General features: G+C 40.5%; 2 protein-coding genes across 4 annotated transcripts; both read left to right on the top strand.

Annotated features, from left to right (window-relative positions):
• Window positions 1–229: 229 nt before the first annotated feature.
• Window positions 230–12269, top strand: LOC5515647 (protein phosphatase 1 regulatory subunit 32). The gene is made up of 12 exons (XM_001635749.3): window positions 230–327; window positions 1365–1593; window positions 2229–2499; window positions 2827–2887; window positions 3754–3866; window positions 4158–4229; window positions 4584–4688; window positions 5729–5832; window positions 7201–7285; window positions 7754–7848; window positions 8874–9038; window positions 11890–12269. The coding sequence occupies exons 2-12, from the start codon at window positions 1370–1372 to the stop codon at window positions 11960–11962; spliced, it is 1368 nt and encodes a 455-aa protein (XP_001635799.1). The 5' UTR covers window positions 230–327; window positions 1365–1369; the 3' UTR covers window positions 11963–12269.
• Window positions 12270–15958: 3689 nt separating this feature from the next.
• Window positions 15959–21775, top strand: LOC116619980. Of its 3 annotated transcripts, XM_048723040.1 has the most exons (6): window positions 15959–16270; window positions 16396–16459; window positions 19151–19241; window positions 20002–20151; window positions 20723–20773; window positions 21139–21775. In XM_048723040.1, the coding sequence occupies exons 2-6, from the start codon at window positions 16457–16459 to the stop codon at window positions 21402–21404; spliced, it is 561 nt and encodes a 186-aa protein (XP_048578997.1). In that variant the 5' UTR covers window positions 15959–16270; window positions 16396–16456; the 3' UTR covers window positions 21405–21775. The 3 variants fall into 3 exon arrangements, with proteins under 3 accessions (XP_048578997.1, XP_032241259.2, XP_032241258.2); XM_032385367.2 differs by lacking the exon at window positions 16396–16459 and having other exon boundaries at window positions 15961–16270; XM_032385368.2 differs by lacking the exons at window positions 16396–16459; window positions 19151–19241 and having other exon boundaries at window positions 15960–16270.
• Window positions 21776–23332: the final 1557 nt, after the last annotated feature.

Below are 23332 nucleotides of genomic sequence, written 5' to 3'. Positions count from 1 at the left end.
TTCTAAGTCGGGAAACCATTTCGGGACAACAGAAAAATCGTTCTCTTGCAAGAATTATGGAAAGCGTCCACAAATTCTGGTGTGAAATTATATTTTCTTTGTTAATAAAAGTGGACAACAATAGACAGAGTAATAAACGTAGGATAAAGTTCGATATCAGATGTTTTTAAAAAATTTATTTTATGCGAAGTCTGCGCCCGCGGTATCGGCACGCGGTTTCCGGTTGTTACCAGGCCAACAGATGTAAACGTTCCATCGCTTCGAAAGCACGCTCCAACTTTTTCGAGGAACATCCGTGGAATTCGGTTCGAATTTTCAACTAAAAGGGTAAATTAATTACTTTAGAATTTTCAAGATCATAGACTAGATATGTGTACTCCTGATTCCTCGCTTTAGATTCTGAAAACTGCATTATTCTAGGCGTAAAATGCTGCTTGACGTCTGCGCTAGTTCTCCCGGGAACAATAATTTCTATAAACTTGTTGGCATCATCCTATAAATATCTTTTAATGTCTTAACTACGCTAAAATGAATTCTAGTCTTAACACGAAAGAGGAAATGAGTCGAATTTCCAGTTTTGTCACCAGATGTGATTCTTTGCTTGTTCCCTTTGAGCGCACATAGAGGGGTAAAGTTTAGCGTTTTCACACTTTCTGTTGTTGTTGTGCACTTATTTGCAGTAAACTAAAAATTGATACTTGTGATTTTGTCACGCTGACCGGAAAAGCTTGCCTTTCCTATCGGGCGCACTGCTGTTGCCTTCTCAATTTGAACTACTGTTCTACGCAAGGAACATGTTTTATTTTCTCGAAATAAGTCAAGAAACACAGATACATAAGACCACTGACCGCACACAACGGAATATCATATTATTACATATTATTTAAGACTTATTATGTAAGACTTCGGCAATTTGGAAAAACTATATAGCAAAACTGTATATAAAAGTATTTTGAGTGTAATTGATTGTGGCAGTCGCCTTCACAATCAGTTGTCATGGACTAAAAATGTCAATACTGTATCCTGTCTTGTAACCCAAATCGGAAGCCTATGTTTTCTATAGAAATCGAAATACTAAACGGACCTTGAAGGACGTGGATATATATAGCTTTTTTTACCTGTTTATATTATATTTTATCGATGCTTTTTGTTTTCAGTAGTGTAAACATTTCAACCTCAGAAGTTTTCTCAAGAATGCTGACCCTCAAAATAATTTTTATTAAATCGGGAAGGAAAATCTAATTAAATCTTGAACCTTAAAAAAATATTTTGTTAATAAAATCATCTGTTAAAAATGGTTTATATCCATTAAGCTTAAATTGTTATTATGAGGGTGCATTATAACATTTATATTATTGTTGCAGTTGCCATGGGCCGGTTACCGTATGGGCCGGGCAATGCCCATATGCTCCAAAGCAAAGGTGCTGACATTAATGTAATGAAGTTCTACTGCACCGAGTATGCAACACGTTATGGGGAGGATGGCTTTAACCCCCGGACAGGGAAACACCTTGGTACTGGATACCAGTCTAACTTTAGACCTGGGGTCTACTACAACAGACGTCTTGACGAGCTGGATAACCCAGCAATGGGGTAAGGCGTGGTCTAGTTGGGAGGGGGTCTATACTTTGAGGGGAGGGGCTTGGCTTTGTCATGGAGTCTTCTAAAACAGAGATCCAGCTATAGAATAGTGCATTGCCCACTAGAATGAGGGGGGTGGGGTGGGGAAGGTGGTAAAACTGGAATGATGAGCTGGACCACCCAGCTATGGGTTAGGTATTTTATATGTATTTATTGATTTTAACTCTAAAGGATGGCACTTTGGGCATGGTCAACATAAATTCTTACCCGAAAGAGATAGCAAATAAGGTGTGGTCAAACGAATGTTTAATCTCAAGCATTGGCAGAATCCGAAAATATAACATTAAACACCCCTTAGGAAAAGCAGTTGGTCGAATTTTATACCCTAAGGGATAGCAAAATGGAAAAAAAACTTCAACACCCTCTAAGGGATGGCAGTTTATCAAAATTTAAATACCCTAAAAGATGTGATGATAACCCCTGTCTACTTTTCTTGAGAATCCCCCTGGTTGAGCTCGTTTCCATTATGTGATCTTTGGCGACACCATTGTGTACACCTCAGTAATAAGCCAATCAGAGTATGTATATGTTACTGATGTCAAAACATTAATCAGCAATAATCAATGAAATACCTTTTTTATTACCAGTTCCCTGGTGGCTGATAACTATGCTTCCATCACCAAGAAGCACTTCCTACCATCTAAAGGCTCTCCAGGAAATGACCCTTTTTCTAGGGGAATGTTCATGACAGCAACTAGTGGTTTTGTAAAAGACATTCCTGGTACTCTACCAAGATCTAAGCAAGTTGCAGCAGTACATGTTGATACCAGCAGGGCGGGTACTGTCTACCCATTCCACCGCCCCATTCTTCATTCTCTTAGCCAGAAGGACCCTATTAGCAGAGAGAATGCTAGACATGTAAGTAGCAGGCCTTGTGTAGCCAGGGGGTGGCCCAGGCCCCCTCCCAGCAGCCAAAAATACAGTAAATGTATGAGACATTATCTAAAATACAGGAGAAAATGCCTTGAAAGGGCCTTTTGGGCCTCCTCCTGTTAAAAAATTCTGGCGATGCTGCTGAGTAGAGTATCTGATCCTAGGGATGGGTGTGGTTGAGGGGTCCTAGGGTGCATATGACCCCCACCTCACTGAATGGAAAATTAAATAAAAATAGTATATATACATTTCTCTATTTGTATCAAAGAACAAAAATGAAGCAGTTTTTAAATGTTGTTTCTTTTTCCCCAGGGACCACTTTACATGTCAACAGAAGCCCACACCAACTTCAAAGGCATCCCAAGTCAAAGAAGTGAGTGTTAAAGCCGCATTGTCACCAGTTTATTTCCGGTCGATTACGTAACAATCTTCAATGATTTCTAACGGAAAACGCGAAAAAAAATTCAAAATATTGAAAGCAGTGTGTCTATAGGAAGTTTCTTTGAGGATGTGATTGATAATTAAGAGCGGATGGCCTGTTAAATATCTCAAATTCTAATAGATTCTTTTGTCTTTTAACGGTTGAGGTTTCCGTCGGACCTCTGGAAGTAAACTGGTGACAATGCGGCTTTAATGGCAGACCTTTAGCAGGACTTGAAAGATTACAATACAGGGGGTTACAATACAGAAACATCAAGGAAATATTGTGGAGGCGGGAGCACAACCACGCCCCTACGGGTCATTTTGTTATCATTTCTTTTAAATGCTGGAGGGGTGTGTGTGTGGGGGGGGGGAGGGGGGCTATGTGCCCCTATTGTCCCACCACCTGCAAGGCGCATACTGAGGGGGGTGCACACATACCCCCCTTGAAAAAAAAAGTGGGCCATTTCTTGTTAAGATATCTTTAATTACTATGCTTTTTTCCATATGATACCTATGGCTGTGCATCCCTCCTCAGCCAATCCTTGGTACATGCCTGGCTAGGTTGTGCTGTGTGGATGTATAAAATGGATCATATTTTGTTAGACTGCAAACAAGCTGCTTTTGCATGGTTACACATTTTTTTACTATTGCATGGAAAAGTTACTCGCCTATCAATATGTGATCTATTGTGAAAAAAAAATCATTTCTGCTTGAGCCCCACCGTGAATAGTACTACAGCTAAGGCCAGCACATGTACTTTATCAATGCCTCCCCCTCCCCCCTTACTAATGTGTGCCCGCTTCCGGCATATTTCAGTGGACACTTCGAAAAAGACGGTTGGATATAAAGAAGGATCTGGCTTTACGCATGCGTACAATGACGAACCAATCACGTTCTATCCAATGGAGGCATACGAGGGCCTAAGAGATGTAAGTGTCTCTTTTTTTTTCTCCCCCACATCTCCCTTGCTCTCCAATGTACGAAACCGGAAATTTACGATAACGAGATAGATGGTCCCAGTCATTGAAAACAAAACAAAAACCAAGATGGCGTGCAAAATTGCGCCTCGGACCATTTCTTTGGTCAGTTCTCCCAAGATGCAACATTCAGCACCATGATGTTTCCCTTTCAATGCTATGGATACATGGAATACTCATATATACTAAAGCTTAAAGCTCTAATCGTCATGAAAATGTTTTGACTGTACTTTTTTCCCACAGCCCCGTTTTACCCATCGTCCGACCGGGTTTAGTATCATGAAGGGATCTTTCCGGCCTGTTGAATATCAGCACGTAAGTAGACAATACTGTGCGCAAAAAAAGTATTGTAACTTTGTGCTCTCCCTGTCTAGCCATGGGGGGTAGGGAGGGGGGGGGGGGGGGGGTAAGGAACAAAAAAAACATACACGATGTAGAACCCGAGAAAATAAAATGCATGCAACCCAAACCAGACAGAAAAAAATGCGTAAAGCCATTCAAAAAAAAAATCATGCACGTCTTGGAGATAAGAAAAAAAAAAACTGAAACGTCCCCACGTCCCTTATTTATGGTTTGGTGTTGGTTCAAGACCCGCGGATTATTGCGTATTACCATCACGTTACATCTAGAAATAAAAGCCATGGCTTTTGTTACTTGTCTTGTTTCCAGGGTAACGAGCAGCTGCCTGTTTTATCCCACGGCTCGGAGCGCAATACCGGGTTCACGCATGGCACAAAAGCAAGGCCTGTGTTTTACCATCACACCATGGACGAGGTGAGGATTGACACAATGGTCGTTATGCCGGGTTCACACACGCAAAGTGCGCTAAATATATCGACCTTGATCGCACTGTAAACTAGATAATGTTCCACACACGGTCGTTATACCGGATACAGACACGCAAAGCGCGTTCAATATATTAACCGTAATCGCACTGTAAACTAGTTCAAGTTCCACACACAGTTATGCCGGGTTCGCACCGGAAAGAAATCAATACCCGATAGGAAGGATTAATACCATGATGGCATTACCCGGTTCAGACATGCAAAAGGCGATCCGTATAGCCTACAATATTATTGCACTATGGATGGGCTGATGTCGCACATACTCGTTACACCGGATTCACACACGCGCGAAACGTAATTCTGCCATCTATTCTACCAACCTCCGCCTCTCTTTTCTTAAGATTCAGCGTACGCTGCGCGGCACCTTTGTGGAGTCGTATCTTTTATTGACTCAATTTGGAAGACACTTTTTATAATTTTGCAAGTGCGCAATGTACATGACTATGGTAGGTGCGCAAGTCAGAACATGCTTAAAAAATGTCGATCAAGCATGCTCCTTTTTATTGTTTACAATCGAAAATCCAACGGTTTATTCGCAAGAAAACTTTAAAATAACAACACACGATTGAAATTTGATCCCTTGTTTGTCCTTTTTTGAAAGTATCTCAGTCACTTTCTTGAATTAGCCGATGGTAATGGATTCTTTGAGTCACTTTGTATTTTGCGGTTGCGTAAAAATGGCGGCGTTATTGGCCTTCCTTAAAGCCGCATTATCACCAATTTACTTCCGGAGGTCCGACGGAAACCTCAACCGTTAAAAGGCAAAAGAATCTATTCGAATCCGAAAATTTACAGGCCATCCGCTCTAAATTATCAATCACATCCTCGAAGAAACTTCCAATAGACACACTGCTTTCAATATTTTGAAATATTTTTCGCGTTTTCCGTTAAAAATCATCGGATATTGTTAGGTAATCGACCGGAAGTAAACTGGTGACAATGCGGCTTTAATGATATTTTAATTTTCAGGCGTATACAAAACTAAACGAGACCCATCCACGTGTACAAGAGAGGGTTCAGAAGAGAGACCCGTGTGAATTCAGCAACATGACAAATCCTCACAACCACACAAGGTACACACTATTTATTTAGTCTGTTTTGCTGTTTTATCGCGGAAAGCGCGTTTCCGGCTCCATCTTGGACCATGGGCTGATTTTGAGTATCCAATGCGATATTTTTTTATTGAATATGGTAGATAGAGTATTAAACTTTGTTTTTGGATATTTATTTTAAAATTTTAACACATTAACTTATGTGTTTTCCAATATTAAATGAATACAATAACAAAGGTGTGGCTGGCAAGGGCACTTTAAAGAAGTTAGTAAACTTACGTGCAAGCAAGATTCGAGCATGTTCTTGGTGTACAGTGAAGCTTCTCTTAGCTACAATGGTTGGCTAGATAAGTTCAAGCAGGAGAACATGAGTAAGAGAGTGAATCTTGTGTATTATACAGTGAGATAGCGAATGGTCGCTAAGGGCTATTTTTAGATCGACTGTCTTGTGTCACATAATATCAGCCAATCAAAAGGCCGCTTATATAAGGAATTTTCAATGCGAAAATGGCTGCCATAGCAGAGGCATAGAGAAGTTCTTTCTGCCTTTGAATCGGATTGGCCGCCAAGATGTTTCTAAAAATAGGCCTTAGCGATCATTCACTATCTCAATGTATAATATGGAAGATTCACTCTCCTACTTATGTTCTCCTGGTTCAAGTCAACATAACCCTAACAGGTCTCAAATTATGAGGGGGGGGGCACGATACAGAAACAAGGAAATATTGTGGGCTCAGCCACGTCTCTGCTGCTATTTTCTTATGGTTTTTGAAAATGTTGGAAGACACGTGCCCCCAGTGCTCCACCCCCTGTGCCCCACCCCCAGTGCCCCATCCTCTGCTACGGCTCTATGGTCAATCAAATATATTAATTTCACACATCCTTATTGGCTTCATTAAAAATATCCAAGGATGCCACGGAAGCCTGGCTCGCATGGTAAATTCCTCGTATCGTAAGCAGGATTTTTCAAAGTGGAGGTTCTTTGTTTAAAAATGTGCTCCGCTTGGTGACAAACAGGGACGCGCCCGCCCCCTGTGCCCACCCCCAAGGTAAACAATTGCGCAGTGTTTGCTTTTGACTCAGAAGTACTAACAATACATGGGTCCCGAGCTTGTGTCGCCAAGGTATCGCATGGTTTGAACTAAGGGGAGGGTTTAGGGGGCTTACCGCCCTCCCCCTCCCCCCCCCCCCCTTTGAGCTGCCAGAAAGCCATAAGTAACACAAAAAATTACCCCCCCCTTCGTCACTGAGCCAACCCCCCCCCCCCTTTAGCGAAAAGCTAGATCCGCCCCTGCGTTGCTATTTCTAGACACACCTGAAAACAGGCTAGAATCCTCAAGTTTCTAATAGGACTGTATCTCTACTTGTTTCCTCCCCTCTTGGTTCTAGCATGGCCAAGCTGACGTTTCGCGGGAAGCAGCGTCAAGACTTATCAGAGGCCGGAAGACTTGGCAACACAGCTGTTGGAAACAAGGTCTGACTATTTATCTATGAAATCAAGGCGGGGACGAGATAGACCCAATGCGTAACCTTGTTATCCTGGTGATGTAGTTGCAATCTCGTGTGTCATCTTTGAGTTTAAGCACAAAATAAGAAACGAGGCATTGCAAGCTGTAGCTTTATTCTTAGGGGCTCAACCAACTCCGAACACCCGAAGGTGCGACGAGGAAATGCCGAGCGGTGGCCCGCAATCGGTCGGCTGATTATCGGTAGCGTGGGAACGACCTCTTTTTTGACACCAAGGGTACCGTTTTTGCGTTTTTTTTTTCTATTTTTCTTTTATTCAAAATCAAATTAAATAACAAAAGCGACGTGCTCTTTTCCCAGTGTTAACGCATTTCATTCATTTATGTTCAACGTCCCGGGTTATGATGGATTAGCATTTTTTCAGTTGCTTCCATACTCAATCCCAACAATCCTCTTTTGTCTGTATCTGTTTTAGGAGCTGACAGGATATAGCGAAAACAATGACCAATTCTTTGAGACGGCGGAGACGGCAGACACTCTAAGGCGATTTGGGACACACTACAGAGCTAAGTGAGTCACTAGTGACTTGTCTTAAACAGGCGCGTACACAGGATTGGCTGAGGGTGCCCAGTATCTTATGGAAAAAGAATAGTATTTATCACATCACCATCACACGCTCTTCTTATCACCATCAGTGATCATAATAGTCCAGACCTGGGACTCTCTTTGCTCTCGACATTCTGGCTCGCGTGAAAGAGGGTCCAGTATTTATTGCATGCGCATGCGCGAACATGTACCAATCAGCGATCTTCACGGCAAAAGTTGAAATACGAGTGCGCGCAATAACGGACGTGCCTAAGGAGGGTCGATTCCCGCTAGACCTTGTCGAGTGCAGAGCTCCGAAAATCGATCATCGTTAAGTTGAAAATAATGTTTTGTACATGTGAAGGAATATCAGCGAACTGCTTGGACTTTGTTTTCTATGAAAACGCGATAAAATGTGATTGAAAATCAAATTCCAAAAAGCGCGCACTCGTTTGAAATGACGCTATTGCCTAAAGCGCGCGCGTGATAATAACAAAAACGGAAAAGCTCTTTGATTGATATATTTTCCAGACTCTTATTATCATCTGTCCTGTTCTCAGAAAAGATTGACAATTAAATATTTATCCACGACCAAAATCAGCGTATTATTTCTGAAATAAACCCTCGCTCGTCCCTTTCGCAGCCATCTTGAACTAAGCAATCAGGCCACACCGCATATATGCGGTTTATTTTCGCGCATGCGCATGCAATAAATACTGGACCAGGTCTGGACTATGATCATAACCGACATCATTATCATAATCATCATCGTCATCATCCTTACCACCGCCATCATCTTAATCGTTACCACAACCCATCATCATCATCATCATCATCATCATCGTCGTCGTCGTCGTCATCATGATCATCATCATTATCGTCACCACCACCACCACCACCATCATCATAAACACATCATCAAACTTCTCAGTTAAACGTAGTTATTTATTCATGTAGTCAGTTATATGCATTGTCACGCCTTCATTTACCAATTTTACATTTAATGACAGGTTTTATGACATGAACCCAATGGGAGAGGCACGCATGGGTCGGACACGCGGTGAAGTCATGGTCCAGTTACCGGACGGCTTCACCAAGAGCACAAGCGTACATGAATTTGGTCCAGTTATCAACACAACGGTCCAGTTACGCGAGCTCGAACCGTACCAGGCCAGGTAAGAGACAGCGCTAAAAGAGTCGCAACTAGCATATCAATCAATGGCTGTCGGTTTTCTAAATGGTGTAAAAGAGCCTGGGGCGAGCGAGCGGGAGATCTGTGATATTTCAAAACGTTAGGGAATAGGCTCCACTTCCAAGATGGCTGCCAGCAAAATCGTAGTAAACACGAATTCCTGCAAGTTTACGTGGCAATTCCCGATTTACAAAGCTCTAGAAAGATAAAAAAGCGAAAGAATGACTGAAGCGCGCGAACTCCCAATTAGGTATGTAATGCCTAATAAGAAATGGCCGAGCGAGCTAGAAAAACGACAGTTTTTAAAACAAGATTGACTGATATGTAGCCTCCAATTTGCCATCTTAGCAAAATATCATGAAAATACGCAGTGTCAGAAAGCCATTTCCATCGGCTGATTTGATAATGCTATTGCGATATCCTTTTTTGCATTTGTTGAAAAGAGTTTAAAACTTTGTTTATGGATGCTTATTTCGGATATTTAATTCACACGAGTTGTTTTCCAATATAAATGACCAGTTCCGTAGCAGACCTCGAAATATTGGGGGGGGGGGGGGGGCGATACGGACCCATTAAAAAAATATTGGGGGGTACAGCCTTTTCCTTATAATCTTGGAAAATATTGGGGAGGGGGGGCACAATACAGAAACATTAAGAAAATATTGGGGGGCAACAGCCTTTTCCTTATAATTTTGGAAAATATTGGGGAGGGGGGGCACAATACAGAAACATTAAGAAAATATTGTGGGGCAACAGCCTTTTCCTTATAATTTTGGAAAATATTGGGGAGGGGGGGCACAATACAGAAACATTAAGAAAATATTGTGGGGCAACAGCCTTTTCCTTATAATTTTGGAAAATATTGGGGAGGGGACACAATACAGAAACATTAAGAAAATATTGTGGGGCAACAGCCTTTTCCTTATAATTTTGGAAAATATTGGGGAGGGGGGCACAATACAGAAACATTAAGAAAATATTGTGGGGCAACAGCCTTTTTCTTATAATTTTGGAAAATATTGGGGAGGGGGCACAATACAGAAACATTAAGAAAATATTGTGGGGCAACAGCCTTTTCCTTATAATTTTGGAAAATATTGGGGAGGGGGGGGGGGCACAATACAGAAACATTTAAAAATATTGGGGGGTACAGCATTTTCCTTATAATTTTGGAAAATATTGGGGAGGGGGGGCACAATACAGAAACATTAGGAAAATATTGTTGGGCAACAGCCTTTTCCTTATAATTTTGGAAAATATTGGGGGGGGGGGGGCACAATACAGAAACATTAAGAAAATATTGTGGGGCAACAGCCTTTTCCCTATAATTTTGGAAAATATTGGGGAGGGGGGGGGGGCACAATACAGAAACATTAAGAAAATATTGTGGGGCAACAGCCTTTTCCTTATAATTTTGTTAATTTTGGAAAATATTGGGGAGGGGGGGGCACAATACAGAAACATTTAAAAATATTGGGGGGTACAGCATTTTCCTTATAATTTTGGAAAACATTGGGGAGGGGGGGCACAATACAGAAACATTAGGAAAATATTGTTGGGCAACAGCCTTTTCCTTATAATTTTGGAAAATATTGGGGGGGGGGGGCACAATACAGAAACATTAAGAAAATATTGTGGGGCAACAGCCTTTTCCCTATAATTTTGGAAAATATTGGGGAGGGGGAGGGGCACAATACAGAAACATTAAGAAAATATTGTTGGGCAACAGCCTTTTCCTTATAATTTTGGAAAATATTGGGGAGGGGGGGCACAATACAGAAACATTAGGAAAATATTGTTGGGCAACAGCCTTTTCCTTATAATTTTGGAAAATATTGGGGAGGGGGGCACAATACAGAAACATTAAGAAAATATTGTGGGGTAACAGCCTTTCCCTTATAATTTTGGAAAATATTGGGGAGGGGGGCACAATACAGAAACATTAAGAAAATATTGTGGGGTAACAGCCTTTCCCTTATAATTTTGGAAAATATTGGGGAGGGGGGCACAATACAGAAACATTAAGAAAATATTGTGGGGTAACAGCCTTTCCCTTATAATTTTGGAAAATATTGGGGAGGGGGGCACAATACAGAAACATTAAGAAAATATTGTGGGGTAACAGCCTTTCCCTTATAATTTTGGAAAATATTGCGGAGAAGGGGGGGGGGGTGGCACAATACAGAAACATTAAGAAAATATTGTTGGGTAACAGCCTTTTCCTTATAATTGTGGAACATATTGGGGGGGCACAATACAGAAACATTAAGAAAATATTGTGGGGCAACAGCCTTTTCCTTATAATTTTGGAAAATATTTGGGAGGGGGGGGGGGGGCACAATACAGAAACATTAAGAAAATAGTGTGGGGTAACAGCCTTTCCCTTATAATTTTGGAAAATATTGGGGGGGGGGGCACGTGCCCAACTCCTGCTACGACCCAGATAAAAACTTCGTTAGGAGAGAGATAAAAACAATAACAAAAGGTTGGTGAATAGAGGGCTTTTGTAAAAGACATGTTTTTTTGTCTTGTTCATGAACAGTTCACGACCCAAAGGTCTTCCTTGCCTTATGTCAATGAAATACATCCTCTTGTCTATACGGCTTGTATATGGCCCTGCTTGGTTAAAACCACCCCCTTCCCCCTCAATTTACACATTTGCTAGCCACAGGCCTCCACATTTGATAGCCACAGGGCTCCCGTCTCTGAATTTTCTATTCATTGTTTTTTTATCAATTTACCTACACCAGGGGTTGAGGAGAACGCCATATATTCTCACTCTACCCTCTTCAAGTTCTTTGATCCGTATTAACCTAATGGACATTTTTTCCCAGGAGTATCAAAGCCAGAGACCCCTTCCACGACGACCATACGCATGACCAGAAGCTGATTCCCACTTTAGTATAATCGCAGGCTCATTAGAGGATGTCATAAGGTTGATAAAACGTAGCACCACAGTTTATATGTTCTATGGGTAACTCCTTAGACTATTAAGCATCATGCTTCGAAGAAATCTTCAGGTTTTAGTTAAAAAAGGGGACAAGGCAACATGACTTTTAGCACAATGTAGTTTTTTACGACTTGTAATGCACTCGAATGACATAAAAAGGAGCATTATTGGACACGACTGTACTAATGAAAAGGTTCTTAAAATTTTTAATGTTCGCTTGCTATGAGCTAAATGTAAATAAAATATCACGATTTTTTCCCTCGATACAGTACAGATTCCTTAGAAACCACCCCCCCCCCCCCCTCCACCGCCCAAATTCAGAATTACACAAATGATAAATCCTTGTTACTATTTGCACTATGTATTTCCTTTTGCATCAACTTTTCAGTCAATTATTAATCCAGAATTAATTTATTTTCAATAAGTTATCAATTATTAATCGATCCTAAATAATGTTTAATCTTGTTTACATAAAATCTAGTATACAAAAGCGACGTTCTAGCTTAGATTCGCCGATAGACCGATAATTCTTACCAACTTTCGATAAATTATGGAAATTTTAACTGAACGACATGCAGACCCCCCCCCCCCCCCCCACCATCCAGACCCTGTTTTAATAGGCTGGTTTGGGGAAGCTTTTGTATCAAGCATTCTTTTGGTAAATGTTCGTGGAGATGGCTATTTCGAAATCTTGGCACAATTTGCCTTTCGATATTGAATGAATGAGGACAATAATGAGTTTCTTTCGAAAAGGGCTCTTCAAAATAACGATGTGAACTGGCCTGTATCACATATACAGACCGTGTCAAGGTGCAGTTCACGAGATGTGTTTTGTATTAAGATCATCATCATATCATTGTCATCATAGCATTATTAGTATTATTTGACCGATCCGTCGAGTGCATAATTGTCGGACAAACAATCAACTATTGACTGATCTTATATAAAATTATATTTTTACTTAAAGCCGCATTGTCACCAGTTAACTTCCGGAGGTCCGACGGAAACCTTAACCGTTAAAAGACAAAAGAATCTATAAAAATCTGAGATGTTAGACAGGCCATCCGCTCTAAATTATCAATCACATCCTCAAAGAAACTTCCAATAAACACACTGCTTTCAATATTTTTTTGAAATATTTTTCGCGTTTTCCGTTAAAAATCACGAAAGCACGATTCTTGGAATTAAGGTGTGCTCCCCGTCGCAGATCAACGTCTCTAGTTTGTCTTTTCCGTGCTTGATGACGATTGACCAATCTTGATGTGGCCTTGGTACACAGATTGGGAACGATCTCGGACATCTCCAAGCCATACTCTTTGAAGTAATCGACAAAGCCGAGTGGAAAGAAGGGTTCGTTCTACAAGAATGCCGTACCAAGCTCTACGTATCGAAGGGCGGAGAAGTGACATGGATCGGTACAACAGTCGGAGGATTCGCCGGGTTCGAGTCGACTGACGGTACTGTCGACTGGGAGGACCAGGATCGTCTTAAGGACATGGTCTACGACGACTTTATCGTACCGGTAAAAGACTTCCTGCACGAGAACGGTAACTTTGGTCTCGTCATCATCGAGGTGATCTTCACAGAGGACGGTGGGCGTTACCTATGCGATCTTAACCCCAGAGTCGGCGGCGATACCACCCATCTTCTTCTCGCCCCTTACATGGCTCAGTTTGGATTCACAAAATTCAGTTTGTCGCTCATGAAGAAATTCAACTGCTCAAGAAAAGAACTCATCGCCAAAGCGAATGATATAAATAACACTGGGAGCATAAACGGCATCACAGACTCCGGCCGGGTAATTGTTCTCTCTGTGGCGGAAATGGTTGATGGATGCCAAGCAGATGTGTCTGTGTTTCCTAAATCAACAAATGAAGTGCAATGCTGTTTGACGAATTAAGCGCGTACAATTCTCGACTTTAAATTATTCTTCGCTTTATTGTGGGTAGCACTGCAATAGAAAACAATTCGCCAATATTTTGTGGTATTGCCTCTGAATTTTAACGGATTTAAGGAAAATATGTTGTTTCAGATTTTCCCGCCAAATCTTTGAATTATTCACTCGATTCAATCTGCTTTCGCGCGGCCAGAAAAATTTTCAAAGATCTGTAGAAAATTCAAATTTTAATAAAATTCAATTCCCTTTTCAGAATTTTAAAAGTTTATCTATGCTTTGTTTTGGCTAGATTGATATAAGTGAAAGGTTTTAAGAACTTTAAAGCACCTTATTTACGCCATAATAAATCAAACTATTGCAAGGTGCTGCAAGCTAATAAAGTGAAATAATACATTTTTTAAAAGAGTCTCCGTCAGCCGCCATTTTGTTATTCTAAAGAGAAGGGTGAATTTTCCATCGGTTGAGTTGGGAAGCTTTGGTAATTTTTTTGTTTGAATTTAATCGTTAAAAACATAACTTTTATTATTTTTAGATCGCTATTTCTTTGCATAATTTAAACAATTGTTACTGCGCACTGCGAGTGTCACCGCAGAGAAGTGTAACTAGTGTAAATACTGAGAGATATTTTACTTATTTAAACAAAGACAAAAAAGAACAATACATGGTTATCTAAGCTTATGTAAGCTTATGTAAATACGTTCAACGAAAGAGTTCAACTTCAACACGTCTTTTGTAATATCATGACCGTATTCGTTAGCCAACACAATTGTAAGTATCGTTTCGTTCTTTGATGTTAGTATCGTTTATAGTATAACATGTATCATAACTTTGTATTATTCTATTGTATATAGATTTACCGCAAGTAAAGGTATGGATCATGGTTGTGTGCGTCTACATTGTTGTGCGACTATTCTACAACATTCTCATAAATTAATATTCTAGAAATCCTAGTTTGCTTACCGGATCTCAATATTGACCTTTTATCACCTTTTTACCTTTCATTCTGAATACTAAGTATGCACCTGCTAGTCATACAGGTCATGCGTAGTGTGACCTTTGCCAAAACCAGTTTAGCGTTTACCTTAGATAAACATTTACGTTACAGACATTTCGAACAAGCCAAACGAATCCCTTAGCCTCATTATTCTGTAATATTTTATATAATCATTATTTCTAGTCAATTGATTGCTATTCTATCATCGACGGATTCTTACTATAGTTACCCTCAATTGTGAAATTGTTCTGTTCCCTTAGATCAATATTTATTTGCAATTCTTGCATCACCTCTCTTAGAGCAGTCAAACCAGTTAGTACCGAATTATTAATTAATAAGAATAAATAGGAGTTCACTGTAAAACATACTACTTGTAACAACGACAGCTTGCTGCGGAGGCTATCGAGTAAGTTCTGTTGGCTTCGTGAAGACAATCCCTAGTCAAGGAAGAGGTCTAGTAAGGATTCCCTTCTATCAGCCTCGCCTTCTGAGAATCGTCTGATCGTTATCTCCTAGAACGAGCTTCAGTACCTCCCTGCTCGCTAAAAAGAGCTTGTTCTTACAATAAACGCTACTGTGAACCAGCAACCAGCCGTTCGTATTGTGACCTACCGCATGCACTTTGACCTAGTTCACCCCTGACAACACATGATCGGATATTGAATAGAAACAATGACGAATTGTGGCTCTTTAAAATAACACGCTGTTTGAGCCAGTGACAAGTGGCATAACGCCCCATGTACCTCATCCATGCCTGTGGTTGGCATCATTTGATCGATCCCCCCGTCCAGCAATATAGGTATGCCTTACGGGCTATCTAGCTATGAAGGTATGACACGATTTGACGGTTCAAAGCCTCACACTCAGAACTTCTAGACTGCGCTCACAAACATTGTACACAAATAATCTAATAACCGCCGGGGCGTTTAGCAAGAAAGCGCAAGAATGACGTTAGAGTAATGACATATTTTTTTGTTATCCCGGCATGCATTGCGCTTTCAACACAGGAAACCCCTTACAACGCGAGTTGTCATTTTATGTGAAGCCGGTGGCCGACTGGTGTTTAATTTAACCAACAACTTGATTTTTCGAATTTTTATAGACAGTATTTAACACTTAGTATAGCGATAATCAAGAGAAAAGACAGTTTATATTTTTAATATTTAGGCTACAAATGCGCTATATTTTTTCTCTTGTCTTTGTGGCTGTAATTATTCGCTTATGGCATCATCAATTATTTATAACTGATAAACAAATCGCACGGTGCCTTCGACAAAGGTCGAAGAGCAACGCGGTGTTTTCTAGTTAATTTACAAAACAAACTACAAAGCTTACGATTCATCACCGAAAAATAGACTCAAGCGGGATTTGGAAGTAAGTACGAGAATCGAAAAACATGCATGATTTTTTTGAGGAGTTTTTTTCGACTTAGAGACCGGGTACAGCTGATTGCTAATCGCATTTTGATAAATGATGAGGATCTAACAAGTACTTTTTAGCCGTTATTTGGTGGGTCATCAAACATACTTCGAACCAGTAACTAGAATACTACAAGCTACTATGGTAAGAGTTTTGGACATTTAAGGCCAGATTTTAATTACTAGATAAATTGACTTAATAGTAAGATTCGTTTACAAATACAGCGAATACTTCTGATTTAGCGGGGTTCAGCGGTCTCAACCTGCTATTACTGTCAAAACTAAAACCATTTCATCAAGCTTTCCTTTAAATGGATAACTAATGTAGATGCGAAAAGTTCCCTTCCATCTATCTAGAACTCTCGATGTTCATGATGAACGAGCGGAAATCTTTATGAGGCCTTAAAAAATTATTGGTCAAGATTGTATGGATATTTTAGGGTATATGCTTCTAGCGAGGATCTTTACCTTCAACTTATAATAGATCTCTCTAGACCTCTCGATGTTCATGATGAACGAGCGGAAATCTTTATGAGGCCTTAAAAAATTATTGGTCAAGATTGTATGGATATTTTAGGGTATATGCTTCTAGCGAGGATCTTTACCTTCAACTTATAATAGATCTCTCTAGACCTCTCGATGTTCATGATGAACGAGCGGAAATCTTTATGAGGCCTTAAAAAATTATTGGTCAAGATTGTATGGATATTTTAGGGTATATGCTTCTAGCGAGGATCTTTACCTTCAACTTATAATAGATCTCTCTAGACCTCTCGATGTTCATGATGAACGAGCGGAAATCTTTATGAGGCCTTAAAAAATTATTGGTCAAGATTGTATGGATATTTTAGGGTATATGCTTCTAGCGAGGATCTTTACCTTCAACTTATAATAGATCTCTCTAGACCTCTCGATGTTCATGATGAACGAGCGGAAATCTTTATGAGGCCTTAAAAAATTATTGGTCAAGATTGTATGGATATTTTAGGGTATATGCTTCTAGCGAGGATCTTTACCTTCAACTTATAATAGATCTCTCTAGACCTCTCGATGTTCATGATGAACGAGCGGAAATCTTTATGAGGCCTTAAAAAATTATTGGTCAAGATTGTATGGATATTTTAGGGTATATGCTTCTAGCGAGGATCTTTACCTTCAACTTATAATAGATCTTTCGATCCACATAATAATACCGCACACAATGACTCTCATCGTAGGGCTAATTAGAAGGGAACAGTGATAACAGTGAAAGAGGCTATGATTATAAGGGTTTTGCCGTTAGGGCTAGACATAAGAATTGAAAGAATCGTGAAATATTCTCTTTATGCATTATGTTTGGCATTTGCAACATAGCTTCAACTTCACGACAAACAAGTCGATGCCAGCATTGCTTGCAAACAAGTCGACGCCAGCATTGCTTACAAACAAGGCGACACCAGCATTGCTTACAAACAAGGCGACGCCAGTATTGCTTACTAACAAGGCGACGCCAGTATTGCTTATTAACAAGGCGACGCCCGCATTGCTTACAAACAGGGCGACGCTAGTATTGCTTACAAACAGGGGCGACGCCAGCATTGCTTACAAACAAGGCGACGCCAGCATTGCTTACAAACAAGGCGACGCCAGCATTGCTTACAAACAAGGCGACGCCAGCATTGCTTACTAACAAGACGACGCCAGCATTGCTTACAAACAAGGCGACGCCCGCATTGTTACAAACAAGGCGACACCAGCATTGCTTACAAACAAGGCGACGCCAGCATTGCTTACAAACAAGGCGACGCCCGCATTGTTACAAACAAGGCGACGCCAATATTGCTTGCAAGCAAGGCGATGCCAATATTGCTTGCAAGCAAGGCGATGCCAAAATTGCTTACAAACAAGGCGACGCCAGCATTGCTTACAAACAAGGCGACGCCCGCATTGTTACAAACAAGGCGACGCCAGCATTGCTTACAAACAATGCGACGCCCGCATTGTTACAAACAAGGCGACGCCAGCATTGCTTACTAACAAGGCGACGCCAGCATTGCTTACAAACAAGGCGACGCCCGCATTGTCACAAACAAGGCGACGCCAGCATTGCTTTCAAACAAGGCGACGCCCGCATTGTTACAAACAAGGCGACGCCAATATTGCTTGCAAGCAAGGCGATGCCAGCATTGCTTACAAACAAGGCGACGCCAGCATTGCTTACAAACAAGGCGACACCAGCATTGCTTACAAACAGGGCGACGCCAGCTTTGCTTACAAACAAGGCGACGCCCGCATTGCAGCAAGGGACTCTTAAAATTCAGAGCCCTCCACCCTACCCCCCCCCCCCTTCATTGTAAATTTGTTTGAGTGCTCCCTCCTTTTAATAACCCCGCCAGAATTTCTATCAGTAGAACTCAACCAAATTAAGAGCCTCACCCCACCACCCTTTAGTAGGCCCATTTGTTTCATACATATCAATCAATGGCTGTCGTTTTTCTAAATGGTCAAAGAGCCTGGGGCGATCGCGCGGGAGATCTGTGATATTCCAAAACGTTAGGGACTAGTGTTCATTTCTAAGATGGCTGCCAGCAAAATCGTAGTTAATACGAATTCCTGCAAGTTAACCTGGAAATTCTCGACTTACAAAGTTCCAGAGCTATGATAAAGGAAAAAAATGATTGAAGCGGGACTCCCAAATATGGTATGTAGTGCCTAATAAGGAAATGACCGAGCGAGCTAGAAAAACGACAGTTTTTAAAACAAGATTGACTGATATGAAATAACACTCCCTTACGCTCTTGGCCTGTGTCAGAGGGGCTTCACTAATGACAATTATTATCGCGTCGTCTATAACCAGATATCAACCACCTACATCATGAACCACGCCGTGCTTGTGACCCTGGCAATGTGTGCCGTCGCTGCGTGTATGGGATCTGTGCAAGCAAACGGTATCTACCAGGAAGAATAATATGCTCTGTTTACATCGGCAATTTAAAAATAGCACTGAATTTTAAAGTGCAGCCGCGTAGCCAGGATTTTTTGACAGGAGGGGGCCCAAAGGGCTCTTTCAATGTATTTTCTCCTGTATTTTAGATAATATATCATACGTTTACTATATATTTGACTGCTAGAAGGGGGGCCTGGGCTACGCCCTTGTAGTTTACTTTATTTCAAATTACGCCAATATTCGTTTAAAATTCTGGTCAATAGGAGAACACGAAATTACTCTCGAGGCCACAAAGGTGCGTGTCCAGGTGGGTGGTCTGAGCCCTGCTCATGTTCGACTCCGGTTGACCATTTTACGTGTGCATTTGGACAGAAAAAAGTTTCTAGCGACCTCTTACCAGAGATAAGAATGCCGATTTGACCTCTAATTGATCCGTGGTCAGTGAATTACTACTCTAGACCTCACCCTGAGACCTACACACCTTCACCGACACCCTTTACACCTTGAATTTTCTGTTTAAAATAAAAGTGGTCACAGTTGGGGGTCAGTTTTCCACCCTCTTCTCACTATCCGTCTAAAATTAAAGAGAGAAAACAAGAGAAAAAACAATTACTAATCAATTGCTATTGTGTTATCATTAAAAAGTACAGAAATTATAAAAAGTCAACTTACCTTTCTCTATGAAGATATCATTAATTCTCACTGAATTGATGACATAGTAAAAGCTCAATAACTTTTAATTTCTTAATTTCCCCCTCTAGACTGGATTGATGATATGGTAAAAGCACGGACACAAGCATCTCTTAAGAAGTTGGAGAAGGATTTTATGTCGGTCTTCAAAAAATATGTTATCAACCCAGCCAAAGCTAAAGGCAAAGTCGCCCTGGAGCAACAAAAACGCCTAAAACATGGTAGCGTAAGCCTTTTCTCATTCAAAATGGTTGGACAATAAGCCAGTGATCATGCGCAGAAACCGAGGATTACTTCTCGATTTTGATCACAAATCCACAAATGCTGGCTCAAATAGAGGTGGCCTCTTTGGACTATTATTATTATTGTTATTATTATTATTATTATTATTATTATTATTATTATTATTATTATTATTATTATTATTATTATTATTATTATTATTATTATTATTATTATTATTATTATTATTATTATTATTATTATTATTATTATTATTATTATTATTATTATTATTATTATTATTATTATTATTATTATTATTATTATTATTATTATTATTATTATTATTATTTTATAGCAAAAAAAATAAAGAAAGAAACAAAGATTAAAAGAAAAAGTTAAAAGAGCTATCAACTTAGAACAGATCATCAAAGGAAACCATGTAGAGCTCATTTTGTCGTCCTTACGTGCTATCGTTTGAGTTATATGCGTGTTATCCTTGTAAAATACCATTGCAACTGGAACCTCGTTCCTAATGATCTTAACTGCGACTTGCTGCTTTCCCGACAGATTTATCTAAGGTACAGAGAAGAAGCATAACGCTGGACCCAAGAATACGACGTAAGTTATATGTGTTGTGAGATTATAACCAGTAAAATCCATCAGCACATTAAATATTTAACTATAATTAATAATCATACATCTTTTGGGGTGAAAGCGCATCAACTGCAGACTCGTACCCAGGCGCTAAAATGAGAAGAATAAAAAAAGAAAATAAGGGAAACATAATTTATGCGCGGGTTGCCTGTGGTGATTAAAATGGCGCGCGGTGCCGTGTGGGTCATAGTGTTTTACCCACACAGCACCGCGCGTCTAGTTAATCACCACAGGCAACCCGCGCATAAATTATGTTTCCCTTATTATCTTCTTATATTCTTCTCATTTTGGCGACTGTGTACGAGTCTGCATCAACTTTGTATTTATAGGATCTGGTGCATGCTCCGACGTCTGCCGTCACAGATGTATTCCAGAATGCAACCTAGCCTGCTGTGTGAACTTCCCTCCCGGGTACGACGAAAAGAAAGTAAACTCCATTGAAGCAAAAGTCGCGAAGAAAGCGGAAACAGGAACAAGAAAGAGCACCTTATCAAAGAATGTTCTCGAGAAAGGCAGCAAATGTGACAGCAGCTGCTTACGGCATTGCACACCGGACTGCAAGTTCAAATGCTGTATTAAACTGCCAAGCGCGTGATAAGGTGGACACTACGGCAAAGGCTGTGAAAATAGTTTATTTCAAATGGCGCGTTTCTAGAAAGAGGAAAAGAAAGATTGAATGGTGTTTTTTTAAGTAGCATTGAATAACAGTTGGATTCTTTATCTTAGCTATTACAATCGTGAACACAGGCGCTAATCCACTTTGATATTTAGTGCAATGCTGTTTGTATAGTACGAGGAGCGCAATGGTTAAAAAAACGGGAGAGTATTTGCATTAAGAACGAACGAAAAACATGATTAATGAAAATTATAGGTATAACTCTTCGCCAAACCAGGCTAAGACAGTACAAGTGTAATGCATTGCTCTTGTAAACTTGTAAATAAAATTTATTTACCCAGGACATGTTACACACTGTTTCTAGTTTCTAAAACGTTGGTTGTCACTTGGACACAAGCGCAAGCGCAAATCACGTTATTTTCCAGTTCTCACTTTAACGCAAGCGAAAGAAAAAACGCGACAGCTTGATTTTTTTGCGCTTGTATTTGACTGATTCTCACTTGTGTTGCGCTTTGGTTTGACTGATTCTCACTTGTGTTGCGCTTGTATTTGACTGATTCTCACTTGTGTTGCGCTTGTATTTGACTGATTCTCACTTGTGTTGCGCTTGTTTGACTGATTCTCATTTGTGTTGCGCTTTGTGTTTGACCGATTCTCACTTGTGTTGCGCTTTGGTTTGACTGATTCTCCCTTGTGCTGCGCTTTGTGTTTGACTGATTCTCACTTGTGTTGCGCTTGTTTAACTGATTCTCATTTGTGTTGCGCTTTGTGTTTGACCGATTCTCATTTGTGTTGCGCTTGTTTAACTGATTCTCACTTGTGTTGCGCTTGTTTGACTGATTCTGATTTGTGTTGCGCTTGTATTTGACTGATTCTCACTTGTGCTGTGCTTGTGTTTGACCGATTCTCACTTGTGTTGCGCTTTGTGTTTGACTGATTCTCACTCGTGTTGCGTTTGTTCTTTGTCACTTGTGTTTAGGCGGGTGCACCCCCCACCCCCCCTTGGCTGGCAAAAAGTGGCTAATTTTTTATAGAAGGATCATCAAATACTTTATTTTGTCCATATGATACCTATGACTGTGCACCCCCTCCCTCGTCAAACCCTATCTTTTATCCATATGCTACCTATGACTGCGCACCCCACCCCCCACCCTCCCTTAGTCAATCCTGGGAACACGCATGGCGTTCTAGTGAGAACCAACCCCTTATATTAAAACCAGAGGCTAAACTAAGATGTACGATACTAGATAGGATACTAGGAGGATGGGAGCCTTTATCCGGTGAAAGCATCGGACAATCGATGTTTGTTTGGCCTCAAAGCGAGAGATCTCTTTCTCCCGTCCCTCCATTCTCGCAACATTTCTGGAATATCCATATAGTAAACATTTGAACAAACATGTTCCTGGACGACAGATGGCCATCAGAAGTAGGTTGCCCACCGGCTTTTTATGTGAGGCCACGTGATGAAGAAGAAACTTCTACTCTTTTTGGTTGGAGCAATAATTTACAGAAGAGTAGATTAGTTTATATATGGCTATGCTGCCCTTCGTTTAAAAACGTTCTTGTTTAAATTCCCGCTTCGTGACAGTCTAGTGACTCGTGACATGTGTATGAAAAATATTTTTCCCATTCTCCCTCTCCGGTTTCTCCTATGTCACGGAATTTTCTTGCAACCATCGCCGGTCAGTTTGAGTCATGGCCTTTTGATCTGCGCATGTCATACGTATTACGTCATCTAGGGCGACAGCTTCTAGGGCAGCCATCTTTGAAAAGTTCTCGCAAACGGGCACCTATAATCTATTAGAAAAAACACTAAATCATAAAATAAAGAATTTAAGAATAAAGAAATCAATGATATACAAGTATTTGTAGTTTGTTTTCGTGGATATCTGGGATTATCTTTTCTA

This window comes from Nematostella vectensis, chromosome 15, assembly GCF_932526225.1.
Source record: "Nematostella vectensis chromosome 15, jaNemVect1.1, whole genome shotgun sequence".
NCBI lineage: Eukaryota > Metazoa > Cnidaria > Anthozoa > Actiniaria > Edwardsiidae > Nematostella > Nematostella vectensis.
The sequence above is the reverse complement of the archived record's forward strand: the minus strand, read 5'-3'. Positions and strand labels throughout refer to the sequence as shown.